This window comes from Rutilus rutilus (assembly GCF_951802725.1).
Source record: "Rutilus rutilus genome assembly, chromosome: 22".
NCBI classification, from domain to species: Eukaryota; Metazoa; Chordata; class Actinopteri; order Cypriniformes; family Leuciscidae; genus Rutilus; species Rutilus rutilus.
In genome coordinates, this window is record NC_140227.1 from 4166825 (window position 1) to 4188714 (window position 21890).

The 21890-nt window shown below is 37.8% G+C and overlaps 1 protein-coding gene across 1 annotated transcript in view; it reads left to right on the forward strand.

The window, feature by feature from the left end:
• The first annotated feature begins 251 nt into the window (after positions 1-251).
• Positions 252-21890, forward strand: part of timeless (timeless circadian clock) — a 37648-nt gene continuing 16009 nt past the window's right edge. Inside the window, exons 1-16 of the mRNA XM_084394660.1 lie at positions 252-475; positions 3274-3407; positions 3531-3684; positions 3814-3928; positions 7967-8029; positions 8114-8215; positions 8934-9089; positions 11493-11626; positions 11848-11935; positions 12049-12225; positions 12312-12529; positions 13775-13878; positions 13990-14159; positions 15619-15738; positions 18609-18760; positions 21341-21438. Coding sequence (XP_084250786.1) covers positions 3311-3407; positions 3531-3684; positions 3814-3928; positions 7967-8029; positions 8114-8215; positions 8934-9089; positions 11493-11626; positions 11848-11935; positions 12049-12225; positions 12312-12529; positions 13775-13878; positions 13990-14159; positions 15619-15738; positions 18609-18760; positions 21341-21438 — 1948 coding nt within the window. The 5' untranslated portion in view covers positions 252-475; positions 3274-3310. The remainder of the gene's footprint in view (positions 476-3273; positions 3408-3530; positions 3685-3813; positions 3929-7966; positions 8030-8113; positions 8216-8933; positions 9090-11492; positions 11627-11847; positions 11936-12048; positions 12226-12311; positions 12530-13774; positions 13879-13989; positions 14160-15618; positions 15739-18608; positions 18761-21340; positions 21439-21890) is intronic.

The following is a 21890-nucleotide window of genomic DNA, read 5'->3' on the forward strand; positions in this document are numbered from 1 at the left end:
CAGGTTTTGCTTTTTGATTTTTTTGATTTTGGCTTATGAATGGGAGAAACTTCAACTCGCAATATAGGCTACCTTATAGCATTAAAGTCATTACTATTTTACTGTAAAAAAAACCCTGGTAAGGTATAACAGTGTATATCATTATGCTTCATGATTTAAATTATATCATTATGCTTAATTATGAGTCTAATTTTAAAAGCTTGCCTATCCTTGACGGACAGTTATATTAGCCGTGGCTCCTTTAAGTACGCAGCGCAGGGTCTGTCGTCATTTCCGTTCGGATGAGCGCGCCTCGGACCATGCGCGCGCTAGTTGTTTTCCTGCGTTGAATCAAAAGAGAATTTGGGGTTAATTAAGTTGATTTCAGATTAATTATGACAACCTTTAAATTATTTTTTTGCGAGCGGATAGATTAACAATCTTTAGTGTGACAGATCTATACATTGGCGATCGCAGAGAGGTCAGACATGGTCTGGTATGTATGATTATCTTGCATTCCTTATATTTTAACATAATACAGTAATATAATATAATATTACGATGACATATTGTGCATATATTGCACACATACAGGAACATATACAAATGTAACGAGTTTTTAAAAAGTATTTGCCCTAGGATTATACGAGTTGAACTTAGTCTTTAGTAACATTACAGCTGCCAGATCTTATATAATCCTAATGTAACGTTACTGTACAAGTGTGTTTATAGTGCGTGCACGCGCTCTTTGTATTCATTTACGAGGACACAACTGTGTATGTTATAATTACGTAGGCATTACGATGTAAACAGTGTTTATGAGGTAAATCAGTCGAATTAATAAACATGCTAAACAATGTTGTATTGAAATTCTAAAGTGTCCGAAGTTTTCTATGAGAGTTAAAGGGGTTAAGAGATGGAAATTAAAATATTAATACCTCAGTGTTAATGCCTATAAATTCACTATAACGTGTGTGTGTGTGCACCTGTTTGCAGGTTTGGCTATGTTCGTGAGTGCTATAATGTCGTCACTATTAAAAACGTTCACACTAATATAGTTATACCTTGCTCATAAATGAGCCAGATGATGTTTATCATTAAATCTAGTAATGTGCATATTTTTTGTGGGCTTGAAGTGGTGGATAAAGTAACTGAAATCCATACTTTTAAGCCACAATGCTTAAAAACGCATGAAAATGATAAGCTTTCTTGATGGCACAGCAACAATAGCACAGTGAGTGTATCCAGGATAAAGATGATGGTCCAAAATCTCTATCTGTTGACAAATTTCTACCGGTATATCGTCCACCCTAAACCTTCACATTCACATCATAGCTTTGTATTTTGAAAAGGTCTTCAAATATGCTATTTTCTTTTCTAAAATCTAGTAATGATGATATTAACTAAATATAATAATAAAATTAACATTAAGATATTAATATTAAGGCAGGACAAAAAGTTAAATAGATATCACGTACTTCCCCTGTTGATTGATGACATTAAGAATTGCAAAAGAAAATTGTATTAAGTTTTTTGAAATGTTCAGGAAAAAAAACCCAGAACGGAAATCCGGACACTGGATTGAGCCAGGTTAAAATTTTTGTTTCATTTTGCTGACATATTAGAGTTAAAGGGTTTGGATTTCTCCTTTTTATCGCTCCATAAATCTGAAAATACTGTCAACGGACAGGGAAAAATATATATGTTGTATACAATGTATAATATGAACAAATCCCTCGGTACAAACCTTCAGGATATGGATAGGAATAAAAGTTTGGTGCAAGTTCTGCTGAAGTGGAGATTTCTGACTCAATTTGAGAAAACAGCCTTTAAAGATACAGTGAGGAAAATAAGTATTTGAACACCCTGCTATTTTGCAAGTTCTCCCACTTAGAAATCATGGAGGGGTCTGAAATTGTCATCGTAGGTGCATGTCCACTGTGAGAGACATAATCTAAAAAAAAAAAATCCAGAAATCACAATGTATGATTTTTTAACTATTTATTTGTATGATACAGCTGCAAATAAGTATTTGAACACCTGAGAAAATCAATGTTAATATTTGGTACAGTAGCCTTTGTTTGCAATTACAGAGGTCAAACGTTTCCTGTAGTTTTTCACCAGGTTTGCACACACTGCAGGAGGGATTTTGGCCCACTCCTCCACACAGATCTTCTCTAGATCAGTCAGGTTTCTGGGCTGTCGCTGAGAAACACGGTGTTTGAGCTCCCTCCAAAGATTCTCTATTGGGTTTAGGTCTGGAGACTGGCTAGGCCACGCCAGAACCTTGATATGCTTCTTACAGAGCCACTCCTTGGTTATCCTGGCTGTGTGCTTCGGGTCATTGTCATGTTGGAAGACCCAGCCTCGACCCATCTTCAATGCTCTAACTGAGGGAAGGAGGTTGTTCCCCAAAATCTCGCAATACATGGCCCCGGTCATCCTCTCCTTAATACAGTGCAGTCGCCCTGTCCCATGTGCAGAAAAACACCCCCAAAGCATGATGCTACCACCCCCATGCTTCACAGTAGGGATGGTGTTCTTGGGATGGTACTCATCATTCTTCTTCCTCCAAACACGTTTAGTGGAATTAAGACCAAAAAGTTCTATTTCGGTCTCATCTGACCACATGACTTTCTCCCATGACTCCTCTGGATCATCCAAATGGTCATTGGCAAACTTAAGACGGGCCTTGACATGTGCTGGTTTAAGCAGGGGAACCTTCCGTGCCATGCCTGATTTCAAACCATGACGTCTTAGTGTATTACCAACAGTAACCTTGGAAACGGTGGTCCCAGCTCTTTTCAGGTCATTGACCAGCTCCTCCCGTGTAGTTCTGGGCTGATTTCTCACCTTTCTTAGGATCATTGAGACCCCACGAGGTGAGATCTTGCATGGAGCCCCAGTCCGGGAGGGAGATTGACAGTCATGTTTAGCTTCTTCCATTTTCTAATGATTGCTCCAACAGTGGACCTTTTTTCACCAAGCTGCTTGGCAATTTCCCCGTAGCCCTTTCCAGCCTTGTGGAGGTGTACAATTTTGTCTCTAGTGTCTTTGGACAGCTCTTTGGTCTTGGCCATGTTAGTAGTTGGATTCTTACTGATTGTATGGGGTGGACAGGTGTCTTTATGCAGCTAACGACCTCAAACAGGTGCATCTAATTTAGGATAATAAATGGAGTGGAACTTGCAAAATAGCAGGTTCAAATACTAATTTTCCTCACTGTATGTATTGTAATTGAAATCTACATAAACAAATAGACAATGAGTTTTTAAATCAGTGTCTTCTTTGCAGATTTGGACCCAGTTATTCTCTCGGATAAGACTGCTGTATGGACTTGTTCATGATGAACTGTGAGTTATTGGCCACGTGCAGCGCGCTGGGTTTTCTGGAGGAAGACGTTTACCACAAAGAGCCAGACTGCCTTGGTAATGCTCAAACCTTTGAGCCAAACTACTTTACAGAAGGAATATCAGGAAACCGTCTTTGAATTTAATAACGAAACATTATCTTGTGACAGTCATGGTTGCGATTTTATTTGTTGATTATAGAGAGCGTAAAGGATCTGATTCGTTACCTGAGACACGAGGATGACACGAGGGACATCAGACAGCAGCTGGGAGCTGGACAGATCCTTCAGAATGACCTGTTACCCATCATCACCCAGCACACGCAGGACAAACCGCTGTTTGATGCCTGTATCAGGTGTTTGAGCTCATTATTTTTTTTAATGTCTTGATGAATCCGATAAAATGGCTGCAATGACAAATGATTAAAATAATAAATGATCCAATGACAAAAATAAGAGACCTGACTGATTCAAATCATTCTCAGGCTAATGGTGAACCTGACCCAGCCAGCGCTGCTCTGCTTTGGAAAAGTTCCTGATGATCCGGCCTTCCGACATCACTTCCTGCAAGTGACGTCATACCTTCAGGCTTATAAAGAGGTACAACACAGCCTGAAGACTTGACCAGTGTTTCCCATGTGTTGATTTATTTGTGGAGGCCCGCCGCTATATCAGCATTAACGACCACAAATACATTTCAGTGCTTCCTAGTCATTAACTAGAGCAGGAGTCACCAACCCGTCGATCGCGGTCGACAAGTCGATCTTGGAAGCATTTTAAGTCGATCGCGAAGAGTTTTCAAAATCAGAGAAAAAAATTAATATATTTTTTTATTCATTATTATTTATTCATTTAAAATGCACCATGTGTGAGCCTATTGTGTGTAGTAAATGGTGTCTAGCAGAAGGAAAGGGGTATATCTGTCCAATCAAATAGCCTATAGTTTACATATAATGTCTGTAAAACAACCGCTGACTTAAGCCTTGTTTATACTTTCGCCTGGCACCGCAGCGCGAGCCTCCGCTGACTGCGCGCGCACCTCCCCAAACAGACGAGGCATTTATACTTGACGCAACTGTTTTAGACTGAAAACCAGACCATACAACTGATTTAGACGCGCAAACTGGCTGCCGGTGTGATGAGATGTACTAATATCCGTCTGCTCGGGCAGATTCGGCTGAAAGTCGTGCATCTTCGGATGCGGAGGCGCGCGCGCTGTTACAATGACGTCATTTTTTGCCACGCGCGCACCTCCGCAAATGTTGAATTATAGTTGACAGTTTGTATAGTTATTATACTATTTGTATAGTTAAATAAATATTTTGCTAGTGACTAACAGGCAACAAAGAATGTCAAAGTAGAACTACATTGTGGCCTTGTTTTTTCATAATTTTATGCAAGTGGTAGATCTTGGTTTACATTTGGACTTTGGATGTGATCTTATGCTTGAAAAGGTTGGTGACCACTGAACTAGAGTGTGGCGGCCCGAAAATATATTTAAACTTAGAACGATCAAATAGGAAAAATTACGCATGTAAGTTCAAAGTGAAGGCTTAGAATAGACCCTATACTAAAAATCACTTTTTTTTTTCCTTTTTGGACAACCAACCAATCACAGTCTTCAAAAGATTGTGTCATACATAGCAACGGGGTCAACCCCGCCTCCTCACTAAGATAAAAGTTTTTGTATTTTCCTTACACAGAGTTGCTCTCAGATCGGTCCCGAATCGCTCTTAAGCTAAGACTCCTACATAAAAGGTTTTAAGCTAAATTAAGAGTTTTCTGAGAGGATTCTTAGAATCTTTATGAATACGGGCCCTGTTTCATAAATCATTATCTGTCTGGTGTTTATAAGCAGCACATACAGTATTGCACCACGTGTTAAATATACATAAACTTACCTATATTAAATTGTTTGCTACAGTTAAAAATGTAAATGTTAAATATGTGATGATAATATTGATCGAGCAATTGATGTAAGTGAGTAAAAATATATGCGCAGAATTGAGAAAATAGTATTTATGGAGATAAATTGTAGCCTATCTCAGGACAAACATGTGAATGTTCACGGTGCATTTTATGCAAACAACTCTAATCGTAGTTGTAAATCTATATTTACAGTAGGCATAATTGTCATTGCGTATGCGTATGCAGCATGAGTCAAATACAATCTTCTGTTCGTGATCAGTTGTATTTCATTCATTAATCTGATTCATTTAATTGTCATTGGCTCGTGTGATAGTAATATGGATCTTAGTAGTATTTTAAGTGATAATTGATTCTATAAACAACTATAAAAGATAATTTTCATCTTTCTCCGGCTCCCTGCGCCGGGCGTAATGAGAAACCGGAAGTGTCTAAGCGCACACTCGCTGATCCGAAATGCAAAATGGCGGCCACGTGCAACTAGCGAATACCGGTTCACATTGAGTGAATGCAGTGACCTCCATCTGTGCATGTGCATCTGGGAGCGCATTATTTTTACATTTGCATAGTTGACAATTACAGCATTTCACTACATTTGTAATGAGACGCATTTGTAAAACCGCCCAAATAAAAGCACGACTGCCGTTTCCATCAAAATAAAAGCTCACAGGTTTATCTCTTGCATGTATAGAAATGAGGACAAAACTAATTATGAAAGTTTCATTTATTTTTCAGTGCATTTGTTTTACAATATATGGCTATTACTGTCATAGGAAGGATATTATAACATTATTATTTGTAGCAGTATTATGTAGTGTAATGTAGACTGAGACAATATCACAACTAAAAAGAGGTTTGAGTCCCCTTTAAAGTTCAGGTACAAGTCAGTGACTTTTTCTTTGATCAATTTGCACGCTGAATATGGGTTGAAGCTCTTAATTTCATCTTTAAAAGTGCACCAGATTGATTCATTTTACTTTAAAATGTGCACATTTTTCTTCCCGCCTAGAGGTCCACCCACCACACTTTCACAAAATTCTGTGGGAAACACTGTTGACGCCTTCTAGATATTTATGGTTCTGATTTTTACTTGCATTTTCATTTGCATAAAATAAGAAATTAATGATTTGTTTTCTTCATTTTTGACTGATATAAACTGCTGCTCTCAATGCACTACAAACGTTTTCTTTAGGCCTCATAATTAGAAGCTGCCTCATTACTGTCTTACTGCTGTACTCGTTGCCAGTTTAATTAAAGCCGCAGTAATCACAACATGCAATAAGATGCGTAAGAGAAACCTAAAAGCATGTAATCTTCACATTGCTAAATACCAATTCATTATTATTGCAAAAATTAAGTTCCAGCCTAAGTAAAAAGTTCTCAAGCAATCACTGAAGACAAGTAAACCATCAGTAATACAAGAACAAAGAAACAAATGACATTTTTTAAATGTCGACAAAAAACTATTGCGAAATGACGCCGTTTCCATTAACCGATGTTATGCGACTAAAACTGAATTTTTTCCTCTCGCGATAAGTAAAGTCATTCCAAAAACCATTGCAACGGACGTTGGTAGGTTTATGTAGCCTACTAATCCCAGCCACTGCACTAGCCATTATTATTAATGGAAGGAGATGTATGTGTGTTTTCCAAGCATTAATGGTAAGAAACGACCCTTACTGTGAGCGGCACATAGGCCTATGAGGGAGTTTCTGGGTGTTTCTCCCTCATTTCTGCTTCGAGGTCTTGATTGAGGCATTTATTTGAGGTTTAGAATCCAGTATTCCTGTAATTATTTTGTCTTATATGAATTTAATAAAGAGCTCTGTCTCATATTCTGTCCAAACACACCGCGTCATCTAGGCTACGTCAGGTGACCTATAAATGCGCAAAAACTGTTTCCATTGCAGTTTTGCGAAATATTTCTTTTTCGAATTGCCTGAAAAACCTCATGCGAGCGTAAAAACTGTTTTGCGATAAATGGGAGTTTTTGTGAAAATTACATGTTTCCATGAAGCGTATTTTCAATTCGCAATTTCAGTTTGCGCAATTTGAAGGGTAATGGAAACGCAGTCTATCTACGCATTCTATCTATCTTTAACCATGATAAAAAATCATCATGGTTATTATCACGACTTTTTGGGACTTTAGCTTGTTCACCGTATCCCCCAGAGTTAGATAAGTCCATACACACCCTTTTCATCACAATCACTCCGCAGAAGTAGCAGTGCTTCGCCTTCTGAGAATATAGTTCCCATTGTGTATACGGTTAGAAGATGGCTGTGTCTCATGTGACCTTGTTATTTGTACACGCTGTGACTATACAAATCACAACATGGAAATAGGAAAATGTTGGCGTTATTTTGTCACTTATTGGGAGCAGTATGCTAGCTGGAGCCGTTTACCTCCAGTCATTGTGCTAAGCTAGGCTAGCGGTGGGTGCGTCAGACAGAGTTACGGCACGCACGGAGATGAGAAGGGTATGTTTGGACTTATCTAACTCTGGGGGATACGGTGAATAAGCTCAAGTCCCAAATAGTCAGCGTGTTCCTTTAAAGAGTGAGTCATTGATTCAATTCAGTCAAATGATTAATTCAAATCAGCTGATTCATTCATGTATGAATTGCAAAGGCCGCCTCTGCATCATGCAGTCGTTGTTGTCAAACCCTGAATATTGATACAAATTATTAAAATAATCTTCTCTGTTTTAAGGCATTTGCAGATGAGAAGATCTTTACTGTGCTGAGTGAAACGCTCTACAACCTCCTTCAACTGGTGAGGGTCGAATCTATGTTCATGTGCCAGATGGTGTGATTGATTGGAAATATCATTCATAATTCCTCATGTTTTTCCTCTGAGGACTGGGAGCAAAGAGCCGAAGAAGATAATTTACTGATTGAGAGAATTTTGCTGCTGGTCAGAAATGTGTTGCACGTCCCTGCAGACCCATATGAAGAAAAGGTGAGAGTTCGTAGACTTGAACATGATCACAGAAATCTCGTTTATGATATACCACACATCCTTGATATTCATCGACCTAGTAATCAAAATAAAATTCAAACAACTTGACCTTGATATGTACATACATAAGAGGTTACTCGGTAACACTTTATTTTACAGTGTCGTTTTTACATGTTACATGTAATTACTGTAGTAATAACTATAAATTATGCATAATTACATGCAATTAAACCCTCATCCTAATCCTAACCCTATAGTAAGTACATGTAGTTAATTATTATTACTCAGTACTTGTACACTGTAATACTGACACCTTAAAACAAAGTGTAACCGGTTTCTCTACAATACAAACATGCTGCAAGTAAAAAAAATTACTTATTACTAAAATTACTAAAATTATTGCTTTTTAATTACTTGATAAAAACAAAATCAATAAATTTTAGCCATTTTAGTTTTACTGTTGTTTTGTAAAACAAAATGATTATTATTAGGGGCCGAGCACATAGGCATCTGTTATTGGCCTTGCCCCTGATCCCCCATCTTTCAACATTTTCCCAAGTTTGTCAGTTCTGCTAGCCCCAGTTTTGCTGCTGAAGATAAACTCCGAGATGCTATTAAACAGCGTTCGGTTAAACACAGCTTGGGTCCTTCACACCGTTTGCCTTTGGGAATGTAGTGGTTTTTTTGTGTTGGATGATTTGCGTGCGGTTATGTGCAGAATGTGGATGATGATGCCAGTGTTCACGATAAACTGCTGTGGGCCGTTCACATGAGTGGACTGGATGATCTGCTGAAGTTTCTGGCCTGTGCTCAGAGTGAACAGCAGTGGAGCTTCCACATCCTGGAAATCATCTCCCTCATGTTCAGAGATCAGGTGACATGATGTTTATAAGGCTGAGTATTTTGCGTGTAAAGGATCTTTAAAGGAATAGTTCACCCAACAATTGAAATTCTATCATCAACTAATGCCCTCATGTTTATAACCTAATAGATTTCTTCTTCAGAACACAATCTGGGCTATGTTGGTTCATGCAATGCAAGTGAATGGTTATCAAATCGTTGAAGCTCTAAAAAGCACATAAAGGCGGAAGTAATCCATGTGGATTATTTCTGAAGCGATCTGATCGTAGCGACTTTTTCTCTGTTTTGTCATTTCAGTCTTTAGGCACAATGATTCAAAATGACAATTTCTAGAACTTGAAGCATGTAGATAGTGCTAGGAAGTGTAATCGAGCTTGAAATCATGAGCACCAAAGTTTTTTAGTTTTTTTTTTAAAGGATTTGAATTGATTGTCATATAGTAGATCGCTTTTAGTTTTATTTTAGTAAAGGTTTGGTGAATGGTTACCTACGGAAGAGGATTAGGGCCAAGCAATAATAAAAAAATAAAACCATCTTGAGATTAAAGTCATTATAATCCGAGATTAAACTCGTTAAATTTCGAGAAAGAAAGTCGAAATACAATCTTGAGAATAAACTCATTAAGTATCAAGAATAAAGTCGTTGTGTTTCGAGAAAAAACTCGTAAAATTGAGAAAAAACTCGAAATACAATCTTGAGAAAAAACTCGTTAAATTTCGCGAAAACAAACTCGAAATACAATCTTGAGAATAAACTCATTACATTTCGAGAATAAAGTCATTGTGTTTCGAGAACAAACTAGTAAAATTTCGAGAAAAAACTCGAAATACAATCTTGAGAAAAAACTCGTTAAATTTCGCGAAAACAAACTTGAAATACAATCTTGAGAATAAACTCATTACATTTCGAGAATAAAGTCGTGTTTCGAGAAAAAACTCGTTAAATTTCGAGAAAAAAAGTCGAAATACAATCTTGAGAAAAAACTCATTACATTTCGCGAAAACAAACTCGAAATACAATCTTGAGAATAAACTCATTACATTTCGAGAATAAAGTCGTTGTGTTTCGAGAAAAAACTCATTAAATTTCGAGAAAAAGTCGAAATACAATCTTGAGAATAAACTCATTAAATATCGAGAATAAAGTCGTTGTGTTTCGAGAAAAAACTCGTTAAATTTCGAGAAAAAACTCTAAATACAATCTTGAGAAAAAACTCGTTAAATTTCGAGAATAAAGTCGTTGTGTTTCGAGAAAAAACTCGTTAAATTTTGCGAAAACAAACTCGAAATAATCGTGAGAATAAACTCATTAAATTTCAAGAATAAAGTCTGTGTTTCGAGAAAAAAAGTCGAAATGAAATGTAGAGAATAACGCATTCGATCAGTGTTCATTGCATAGCCTACTGATAGAGGACATGGCAGAGTTGGATCACTTAGTCAAGCTATATTTTAGACTTTCTTTCAGTAACAAAGAATAGAACATTCTTAGGTCTAGGTCGGCTAGGTCTTTTTAGAAGAAGAAATCAGTCCAATTTGCGCGATGTACTCGCTTTTGTCCAACATGAAATTCATAGAGGTTTCGTGGTTTCCCAGGATACCATAAGATGCATTATTAAACTTGTTGATCCTTCGACGAAGGAGACGCTTGAGAAGACGCCAGTACACTTGCGCTGGCCCAAATGCACTCTGGCATATGGACAGCTATGATAAATTAAAACCGTACGGCACTGGCATTAATGGCTGTATAGATGGTTACAGTCGTTACATTCTGTTGATGGAGGCGTACACAACCAACAACGATTAATAATGCGTCTTATGGTATCCTGGGAAACCACGAAACCTCGATGAGGTTGATATCAGTAGGCTATGCAATGAACACTGATCGAATGCGTTATTCTCTACATTTCATTTCAACTTTTTTTTCTCGAAACACAACGACTTTATTCTCAAAATTTAATGAGTTTATTCTCACGATTACTTCAACTTTTTTCTCTCGAAATTTAACGAGTTTTTTCTCGAAACACGACGACTTTATTCTCGAAATGTAATGAGTTTATTCTCAAGATTGTATTTCGACTTTTTTTCTCGAAATTTAACGAGTTTAATCTCGCATTATAATGACTTTAATCTCGAGATGGTTTTATTTTTTTATTATTGCTTGGCCCTAATCCTCTTCCGTAGTTACCAAACCTTTACTAAAATAAAAATAAAAGTGATCTACTAGGTTGAGTAATAACAGACTTGCATTTATTGGATGAACAGCTGGAATATTTAGCTTTTTTGGGTGAACTATTCCTTTCTGATTGCAAGATCAATAGAACACCTTGGAGTTTTACACTAAAATGCACTGGAAACATGGATCTTTTCATCTCACGTATTTAATAATCGCCTGTATGTTTTTGGCACGGCTCCTGCAGACTCCAGAGCTTTTGGTGACTGCAGGACAGATGCGTTCTGCCCAGGAGAAACAAAAGGACATGCAGGAGCTGGAGTTATTGAGACAGAAAGAACTAGCTGAAAAACGCAGCCGTACGCTACTGAGAGGCACCAGGTGAGAGAATGTGATCATATTAGGTATGGGTCAGGATGGTTGACTAATTTATCAGTTGTTATTGGTATTTTTTTAAGCTATGTTTTTAGCAGCAGTGCTTTAAATGATTAGTTCACCCTCGTGTCATAATACAGCTAGTCAGCTATCTTTGCACTAGATCATATCTTCACATAAGCCTACTAAGCAAATACAACAATCATTTATTCTCATCTCTTATTTAGACACTCTCGTTTCCGTGGCTCGTATGTCATTCAAGGATTGAAGTCGGTTGGAGAGAAAGATGTGATTTTTCACCAAGGACTTCACAATGTAAGTGTCACTTTAAAATAGTTAGAATTTCGTATTTCAGTGGACTTTTTGTTTTAGTTTTTGTAAATACCTCTCTTTTATTAACACATGTTTTTTTTTTTTGACGTCTTAAGTATAAGAACTATTCTCATGACGTGGGTAAGCCCGTGAGACGTGTGCCCAAACGCAAACAGATGGCTCAAGATTCGGAGAGCCAACGACGCTCGGCGTTAAATGTGCGTCTCTTCCTGCGCGAGTTCTGCATCGACTTCTTGGAGAACTGCTATAATCGACTTATGTACCTTGTGAAGGTGAATGACGACATCCACATCACTGAAACTCGAACTCTCTCTCTCTATATGAGTTTTACCTATCATGCGTCTTGTTTTCCGAGCAGGAGGGGTTGATCCGGGAACGGGCACAGCAGCATGATGAGACGTACTATCTGTGGGCTTTAACCTTCTTCATGGCCTTTAACCGGGGTCAGAACTTCAGACCGGATGTGGTGTCTGAGACCATGTCCATCCGCACCTTTCATTTCATTGAGAAGAACATCACCAACTACTATGAGATGATACTCACTGACAAGAGGGATGCCACATCCTGGTCTCGCAGGTTGGTCTTGTAATTTTACTCTTGGTTATGGGTAGAGATGCACCGGTCGACTGGCCGTAAATCAGAACCGGTCGGTTTTTGCTCCAAACACACGATCGATATTTGCCCTATTTTCTGACTGATTTAATTTGGCCGATCTCTCTTCTGGACTTGCGCACAAACTGCATTGTAATCATTTCCCAAAATTAGATTTTTCTGGATTGACCATATTAATTTCTTGATTTTAATTGGTAATGATATGGTTTCTTAAATCTGTTGTTTTCTGTTGATGCGTGAGCAAAACTTCACCAACCAATCGTAAAAAACGTTGTTACTTTGAAATATGAAGTACAGTCTCAACTTCAAAATAAGTATTTTTTTTAAATAAAAAATTTCAAACAATAAATGTGGTTTTGGTGCTCTTTAATACGCTGTGACACTGTAGCACCTCAGCGCGAGCGTCAGCACGGATCAGGCGCACGTAAACAGATCTCATCTCCTCTTTACTACATCACGAAATAAACAAGGGTGAACACCAGTGTGTATATTGAAAGATACATTACAGCTCACCGAAATGAACCCCGTCTCATGTAATCGCTTAATCAGTGTTTCAACAGAGGAAAGACGTCAATAAAACAGCTTGTAGGCTATACAATGTCACTTAACCTTACATTTACCTCAAACAAGCGATTCAATGTCCATAAACTCATTGCTTAGCTAGAAAAAAAACTAAAGAGGATTTTGCTAAATATGTGCACTGTATTGCAAATTCATTATATTTTTTACTTATCCTGTTAGTGATGTCTTTGATATTTAATGTATGTTTGAAAACAAGTTATAAACATTTCAAATTATTGTAATTAATTTATTACTGTAATATTTCACAAACAAACTGGAGTAGAAACATTTGTTATTAAAAAGTTGATAAGCCTTATGTGAATTTTAAATGTTTGTACAACTCTGTTTTAGCTATTTGAGTGTTTTTTCAGTAGCATTCAAGTATGAAAATGAATAAATGCAAAAAATAAACTGGCAAGGATTTAAAATGCATGCAAATAATAAACTTTCATGTTGACGTACGAGTGTAAGAGAAATTGCAACATGTCGAACAAAGCGACTGTCTTCAGGTCTGAAAACTCCCTGAATCTTGTGTTGAACTATAAGAACCGACATCTGCATATTTGAACAACTAAAAAAGGTAGCCTAATATTACTTAGTTAAGTGAAGTACTGTTAATATGAACCGGTTATCTTCTCTTTTTACCAGGATGCATTTGGCTCTGAAAGCGTATCAGGAACTGCTGCTGACAGTAAATGAAATGGATCGCTCAAAGGATGAAAACATCCGACACAGTTCCAGCGTCATCAAGAGTATGTTTTATTCTCTTCCTTTTTAAATCTGTAAAATGGATTAGGTAATTACCATGGTTTTGTGACGCACATCTAACTGTCACTTGTTTGGTGTTTTTCCGGTGTGTGCAGGTAATATCTTTTATCTGATGGAGTTCAGGGAGATTTTTCTGACTCTCTTGCGTAAATTTGATGAGCGAATGCAGCCGCGCTCATTCCTCCGAGATCTGGTGGAGTCCACACATCTGTTTCTGAGGATGCTGGAGAGATTCTGCAAGGGCCGAAACAATCTGGTGGTGCAGGTGAGACCTGAGACGGCATTAGTCGAGATCACTGGATAAGCTGAACCATTTTAAGTTAAAATGACATGTGGTGTGTGCCATTTACATTTACTTCTATGCATTTGGCAGATGCTTTTATTCACACAACTTGTTTCGATTGCCTGGGCCGAACCCAAGTTCGATTGGATTAGAGGTCGACCGATTCATCGGTTTTGCCGATATATCGGTGGCGATAGTTGATTGGTGGAACTATCGTTATCGTCAAAAATCCACACCTATAGTTTTTCTGGGTTGCATCTGTTGCTGGAGCGGCTTGTGCGCAGTCATTACATGAGAGCGCTGAGAAGAGACCAAGCGTGCTGCACAAGCCCTGAAAAGTGAAGCCAAAATGTCTCGATCGCCCCCCCCGGTGACTGGTCCTAGTATAGGTCGTAAGCCCCGCCTCCTCGTGTTATTCAACGGGACTTGAGACCAACTAAACAATTTAACTACACTTCAAATATCTTTTTTCCGAAGGTGGTTTCTGTCATTTACTGTAGTTTTTATTACGCTGATGTAAATTCAAGTGTTTGTTTTTAGTTAGTTATTTGATGCTATAAAAACGGTGGTGTGACGTCATGATTGACAGCTGTGATTGACAGATTCTCTGATGCACTGCAAATGTTCTAAAGAACGCAAGAGTCTATTTGTGCTGAAGGAGAGTAGAAATAAGATATACACCTGATTTGATTCACTGTAATGCACAGACAATACAACACTGACCTATATTCCGCTATGGCAAGAGAAATTAATTATGAAATGTTTATTCGTGGTGGACGTTGTGCACAAACACTGTTCGTGAGATAAAGTAGAGAAACATTAGTAAAATATTACTCCAGTAAAAGTGAGGTTTCTAATGCAACACAAATAAGATAGACCTAAAATAGGTCTCAGTCTGACATTTATTATGAATTATTATTAGGAACACACTTGATCTGAGAATATCATATTACTCCCGGATCTTGGTTTTTTTTGAGCGGGGCAAGACCAAATCAAGTGTTTATTGTTCAGTTGACTTATTTAATTGCTGAACTTCTAGATCAGTGGAATTCACAAATAAACCATTCGATGCTGTGAACCAGTTGATTGAAAAGAATCCGCTCACGAAACGGACATCACTATCGGGTCTCGGAGAAGATCTCGAATTCTTCATTTTAAAGTAACGAGGAACAGCGTGTTTTCCTGAAATTAAGTGGAGGAAAAAGTCTAATTTTATGCTTTGCAATGTAGTGAAGAAAATGCATAGATTTGAATGACAATTGAGCGACTCGTACACAACTATTAAGGTTCAAACATTCATTGATGCTGAAGAAGGCAACATGATGCATTAAGATTTGGGGCAGTTTTTTCTTTTTCTTGTTTCTTTTTTTTTCTATGGTGATGAAACTTGAAAATAAATTTTTCTTTTTTTCTTTTTTTTCTTCTTTTTTTTTACTTTTAGAAAAGAAGAGTGAAACGAAGGAAAAGTAGCAAGAAGAGCCTTCAGACAAAGCCCTCAGCTGAAGACTTGGAACAGACATGGCAGATCGTGTCTCAAGAGCTCATATCTTCTGGCTTTCAGGTGAGTTAACCCCCTGAGGTCGGCGGTATCGCCGGCGATACCAGCTCGCTTTTTTTTTATCAGTGTAAAAGAAACTCATAAATACTCTGTTGACTTTGATTTTCCATAGGAGTTTCATACATCAATCGATTCTGTTAAATGTGTATTATTTTTCTGTATACTCACAATAAAAACAAAGTGTTGTGCTTTTCGCCAAATTAAGAAAAATAATCACGGAGCGCGATCTGCCTTCTCTCTGTCCGTGTAGTCCATTCTGAAACGCGTTCGAAAATGAATCATAACTCAGCGAATACTTCTCACACAGGCACGTGATATATGTCTTTATGAAGCTTGAAATCTCTTCTTTTAAATGAAGTAATTAATAAAAAAACAAATGTTTTCAACTCATGTAATCCGTTTGAAAGCAAGGAGAGGTACAGTTTTTTCCTTCTGCCTAATTATCTCTATAATGAACTGAGGCCGCCCCGCCCCCGGCGCTATTGACATGGTAAATAGTTTAGGTGATCTATGCTTCGCACCCGCCCCCCGATCAATGCCTTGAAAACACGAAGTTTCATCAGATCAGATTCACTGATAGTTGATCCTGGACAGCGAGGAATAACTCACCTTGGCTTTTCCTCAGAGGAAGATTGTAACTCAGACGAACGGCAGCATGTTCAAGAGCGAATTGATCACGCCGAGTAAAGACCGAGTTTTCACGTGAGTAAATACGTGAACTCAAGTGGTCTAGTGGTAGAACATTTGCCTAGCGTGTCAGAGGTTCTGAGTTCGAATCCGCACTCATATGTTTTTTTTTTTTTTTTTGTCAAATCAGATTATGTTTATCAGTGGTTGTATATCAGGCAGAGACATGTGTGTGTGTGTATTTTGTTTTGTAATTTCACTGGAACGAAAAGAGAGTCTCCACAACGGATTGAAGCGCGCGTCCGAGTGAAGACTGCGCGAGCCTAAAACAAACACAGTATCCGCGTCTGACTCGCGGGAATCCACGGCGCAAACCTGTGAGGGGCTGTGTTTTCTCGTTTATATTCCTTTTAGCATTTTAGCATTTATATTCCTTATAATAAAAATGAAAGACCTATGTTACAGACATATGAAAGACAACATTTCGTTGATTAGTTTTGGATAGATTATACATTTTTACTGTAAAATATCTGCCACCTCAAATAAGCTTTTATTTGCCAATTTTTTTGTCAAAAATAATCAATCAAATCCTTAACTTTGAAATATGTATGATAAAATGTATACTTTAGTTTGTACAAAGAAAGATTACACTTGAATTGTTGTTTATTTAAATATTTACAAGGTAGATGTAAACAAACTATTAAAAGGTAAATATAAGCCTTTTCTTTAAATAATTTTTATTGTGTTTTATTAGTGACAAATTTGGGGAGAAGATAAATATTCCAAAACTGAAAATACAGTATGAGAATTAACTGCACAATTACATGTTTTCCTTGGCTATTATAGGCCAAATTGCAAGCACAATATGTGGAAAAATAAAAAAGAATTGAGATGCTTCCAACTGTTGCTCTTGCATTCTTGTGGCTCAGTGACTCACCTGAATGAATGGCTCATTAAGTATGCGGTCCTCAGGTGTGAACCACTACATATGCATGATCTGTGACGCCCACTCCGCATATGGCCTTTCCAAACAGAAAGTGCTTTGCAAAATTCAAATCAATGTATTGTGTTATGTGAAGGATTAGGCAGGGTGATTTTCACATAATTTTGAAGAAAAAACACTAGGCGATGACATCCATTAGACAAAAGTCTTATTGGCACATATTTAGTGTGTGTTTTGTGGTCTTATTTCAGAAACTTTAGTTTTTAGTTTTTTCAATAACCACGCTTAAACATTATTCTCTCAAAAATGCAGACATGTACATTCTTGTTGCTCACATATTATGGTAGCCCTGTTTGTGCTAAATAGTGTGTACTTTTTTTTTGTCATTAATATGTTTATAAGCAACTGAAAAAAGCACAAATGTCAGGGCATGTCAGAACATCTCAAGGACCCCAAAAACACCTCAGACCCCAGAGGGTTAATATAGAAAATCAGGAACAGAAAGAAATCAAGCATTTTTAATAACAAATGGGACATTGGTTAGACCATTTTGATCTTCGTCAGACAGTAAAAACATTTTTAAAGTGACACACTTGACAATAGCCGCGTTTCCATTACCCTTCAAATTGCGCAAATTGAAATTACGAATTGGAAAAACACCCAATGGAAACGCATCAATTTCGCAAAATCTCCCGTATGCAATGGAAACAGTTTTTGCGCATTTACAGTCACCTGACTCAGAAGGCGCGGTGTGTTTGGACAGAATACGAGACAAAGTTCTTTATTAAATTCATAAAAGACAAAAGAATTACAGGAATACTGGATTCTAAACCTCATAGAAATGCCACAATCAAGACCTCGGAGCAGAAATGAGAGAGAAACACCCAGAAACACCTCATATGTGCCGCTCACAGTAAGAGTCTTTCCTTGCCATTAATGCTTGGATAACACGCCTACGTTTCCTTCCATTAATAATAATAATAATAATGTCTAGTGCGGTGGCTGTGATATATATAAACCTGCCAATGTCCGTTGCCATGATTTTTGGAATGACTTATCGCAAGAGGAAAAAATTACGTTTTAGTCGCATAACATCGGTTAATGGAAACGCCGTCATTTCGCAATAGTTTTTTATCGATATTTTAGAAAAATCGCAAAAGTTTTGCGCATATCTGTAATGGAAATGCGCCTAATGTGACTATTTCCCAAATATTCAGTCTGATTACAAATACCATACGTGTTAAATGAATACATGTTGTGCGTATAAACACACTTGTGTGCTGTTTCTCATGTTGGCCTGCAGCTGTCAGAGAGTCTGACTGAGGGTGCGGTGCCCTTCGACGCCGCATCTGACACTCCAGTCAATGAGCAGAGGACTGAAGCGTTGCTCAAGATTCAAGACTGCATCATATCTCGCTCAGGACCTGAAGCTTTGAGTTTACTCCGGGCTGCACGGTAAGACATCAACCACACCAACACCTAGAGAGTGTCGTCTAGTTTCTCAGCGTGTTTAAATGCCTAGCTTTGTCAGAGCTTTGTCACATCATGTCATTTCTCCACACGAGAAAAAATGTGTGTGACGCTGATTGATTCACCACGTCCTTGAAAGATGTCATTTGATGCATTAAATGGTTCGTAGAAGATCTGTCAATAGCTTAAAATATGTAATGAGTAATCTCATAATGTTGGTCATAGTTAACATCTTAATGTAATTAGTTCAAAGAAAACAAATTTCTCATGTGTAATTATTACAGCAGTTTTTCTGGATGACACTGGAATTAAAAAGAGAGATTCTGTGTATTTCAAAATGCATTAAGCTGCTAAAAAATATGTTCTGTATAGTATGAATGAATATGTTATGAATGAAATCCAGACGTAATACATTCGCCATGTTGTTATCATCTGACCTACCAGCGTCAATTGTGTTGCGTCACTGGCATTTAGAAATCCTCTCCCGATGCCTCATGGGATAGGAAAGTGTCCTTCATATGCACACTTAAGAATCTTGCCCGAAGAAGTAGGTCATCTGGGTACTTTTTTTTTCCTGCTCTTTTATGAGAACTGTGAATTTGGACATGCTACTTTTGTCACATACTGTTTTTCGCCTACTATATAGTAGGGAAGGGTGCGATTTCGGATGCAGCCAATAATCCAAAATTGCCAAAATATTTATATGTATAATATAATGTCCAGCGGTATATAAGCTACCCCTTTGTTTGTGAAAGAGGGAGATTGTTGCTGCAGCTATGATTCATTTCAGTCAGCTGGAAGATTCCACTCTGATGGTTTAAGAAAACAAATTTGATAAATGCATTAAAGGGATAGTTCGCCCAAAAATGATATTTAAGCCATGATTTACTCACCCTCAAGCCGTCCGAGATGCATATGTCAATCTTTTATCAGACGAACACATTTTCAGTTATTTTAGAAAATGTCTTAGATCTTTCAGTGGTTATAATGTGAAGCAATGGGGTCCAGCTGATTCAAGTCGCAAAATGTGCATGCATCCTTCACAAAAATAATCCATCCGGCTCCAGGGGGATAAACGAAGGCCTTCTGAGGGTAATCCGTGCAGTTTTGTCGTAAAAATATACATATTTAAAACTTTATAAACGAAAATAACTGGCTTCCGGTGGCGGTCGGCGCGCGTGCACGGAGATGGTTGCTGGCATATGACGTAGGATGTAGCGTAGGAAGCGTCGTGACGTAGAACGAGCGTGACAGCGCAGCCAGAGAGCAGAGCAAAACAAAACTCAACGTTCGCTCTACGTCACGACGTCATTCATCTCCATGAACGCGCGCCGACCGCCACCGGAAGCCAGTTATTTTCGTTTATAAAGTTTTAAATATGTATATTTTTACGACAAAACTGCACGGATTACCCTCAGAAGGTCTTCGTTTATCCCCCTGGAGCCAGATGGATTATTTTTGAGGATGCATGCACATTTTGCGACTTGAATCAGCTGGACCCCATTGCTTCACATTATAACCACTGAAAGATCTAAGACATTTTCTAAATTAACTGAAAATGTGTTCGTCTGAAAAATGATTGACATATGCATCTCGAACGGCTTGAGGGTGAGTAAATCATGGCTTAAATATCATTTTTGGGCGAACTATCCCTTTAACAGTGTTAAATAAGTGTTATTTAAAGGGGTGGTATAATGCCCTTTTCACAAGATGTCAAATAAGTCTTTGATGTCTCCAGAGTGTGTATGTGAAGTTTTAGCTCAAAATACCCCACAGATATTTTTTATATAGCATGTTAAAGTTGTCACTTTTTTGAGGGTGAGCAAAAACGCACCGGTTTTGTGTCTGTCCCTTTAAATGCAAATGAGCTGCTGCTTCCGGCACAGAGGGCGGAGCTTCAAGAGCTTGTGTCATTTTTACCTCACACAGACATGCACTAAAAATGTCAATGTTTATGTTCAAACCGGACTCAGACAATGATGGAGAGACTAAAGAAGTGACAACATGTAGAATGCAACATGTAGTTTCTGAATGTTAGTTGATGTATTTCGCTTATGTGTAGTTATCTTCTAGTCACTGATTAGCATATTCTGTCTTCATCTATAAATTGTGTTCCGGGGGCGGGGTTTATGTAAATTTTATGGTTGGTGATGTCACTAACCCTGGAGGAATGTCGTGTAGTCCCTACCAGCCGTTTGTTGTAGTCCTTAAAAAAGCATATATCTCCCTTTGCTTTGAACTTTGAGCGTTGTAACTTTGCAGATGTTGTTTATGCTCAACTACACACTAACTAAAGTTAGAAAAGTGAAATCATAATCAACCACCCCTTTAATTGCACTCATTAAAGCTAATTCTTTATATTTTGTTCGATATTTGCTTCCTGTGATAGCAGCAAACTAAATCCATTCACTTGTTTTGTCAAACATTCACTGTGATTTTTCAATAATTACATTATTTCTGCTGTTTTTGTTATCTGATAGAAAAGGTTATGACGGGGTTAGGACTTTTTCTGACTTGCAGAAAGAAAGGATGTACTCATTCTCTGGGATTTGTGTGTTGAATCAGGGCAGTGTGGCCTGAAGGAGAAACGTTTGGATCTGTTGAGGTGGAACCGGAGGAGGAACTAGAACTTCTGAAGCAGATTCTTTTCACTAAGCTCCCCAGTAAGATCACAATACTACACTATATTACTGTACCTGATCCCATCACAAACAATATTACATTATACAACTTACCCAATACCATTATTGACAAGACTGCAGTGTACTGCTATTCCCGGCACTGTCATAAACAATACTACACTCACTGTACTACTAAACCTGATAGTATATCTACTTCTAGATGGATATTCCCAGGGAATACATTAACTGATCAAATATAATTTATGAATCTGCATTTTCCTCACCTTTTATTCCCTTGAGCTTTTTTGATTTACCATCTTTCTGCTCTGTAATTTTACATCAATGTTTGATTGGTTGATTTTTTTTTTTCGGAGAGATTTTTTACCCACAATTCTTCGTCGTGTTTCGTAGTAGATGCTAAATAGTAAATGTTTCTCTTTTGCAGCATGGCTGACGTTTATTGTCAAAAGTTAATTGACAGGGCGCTTTATGCA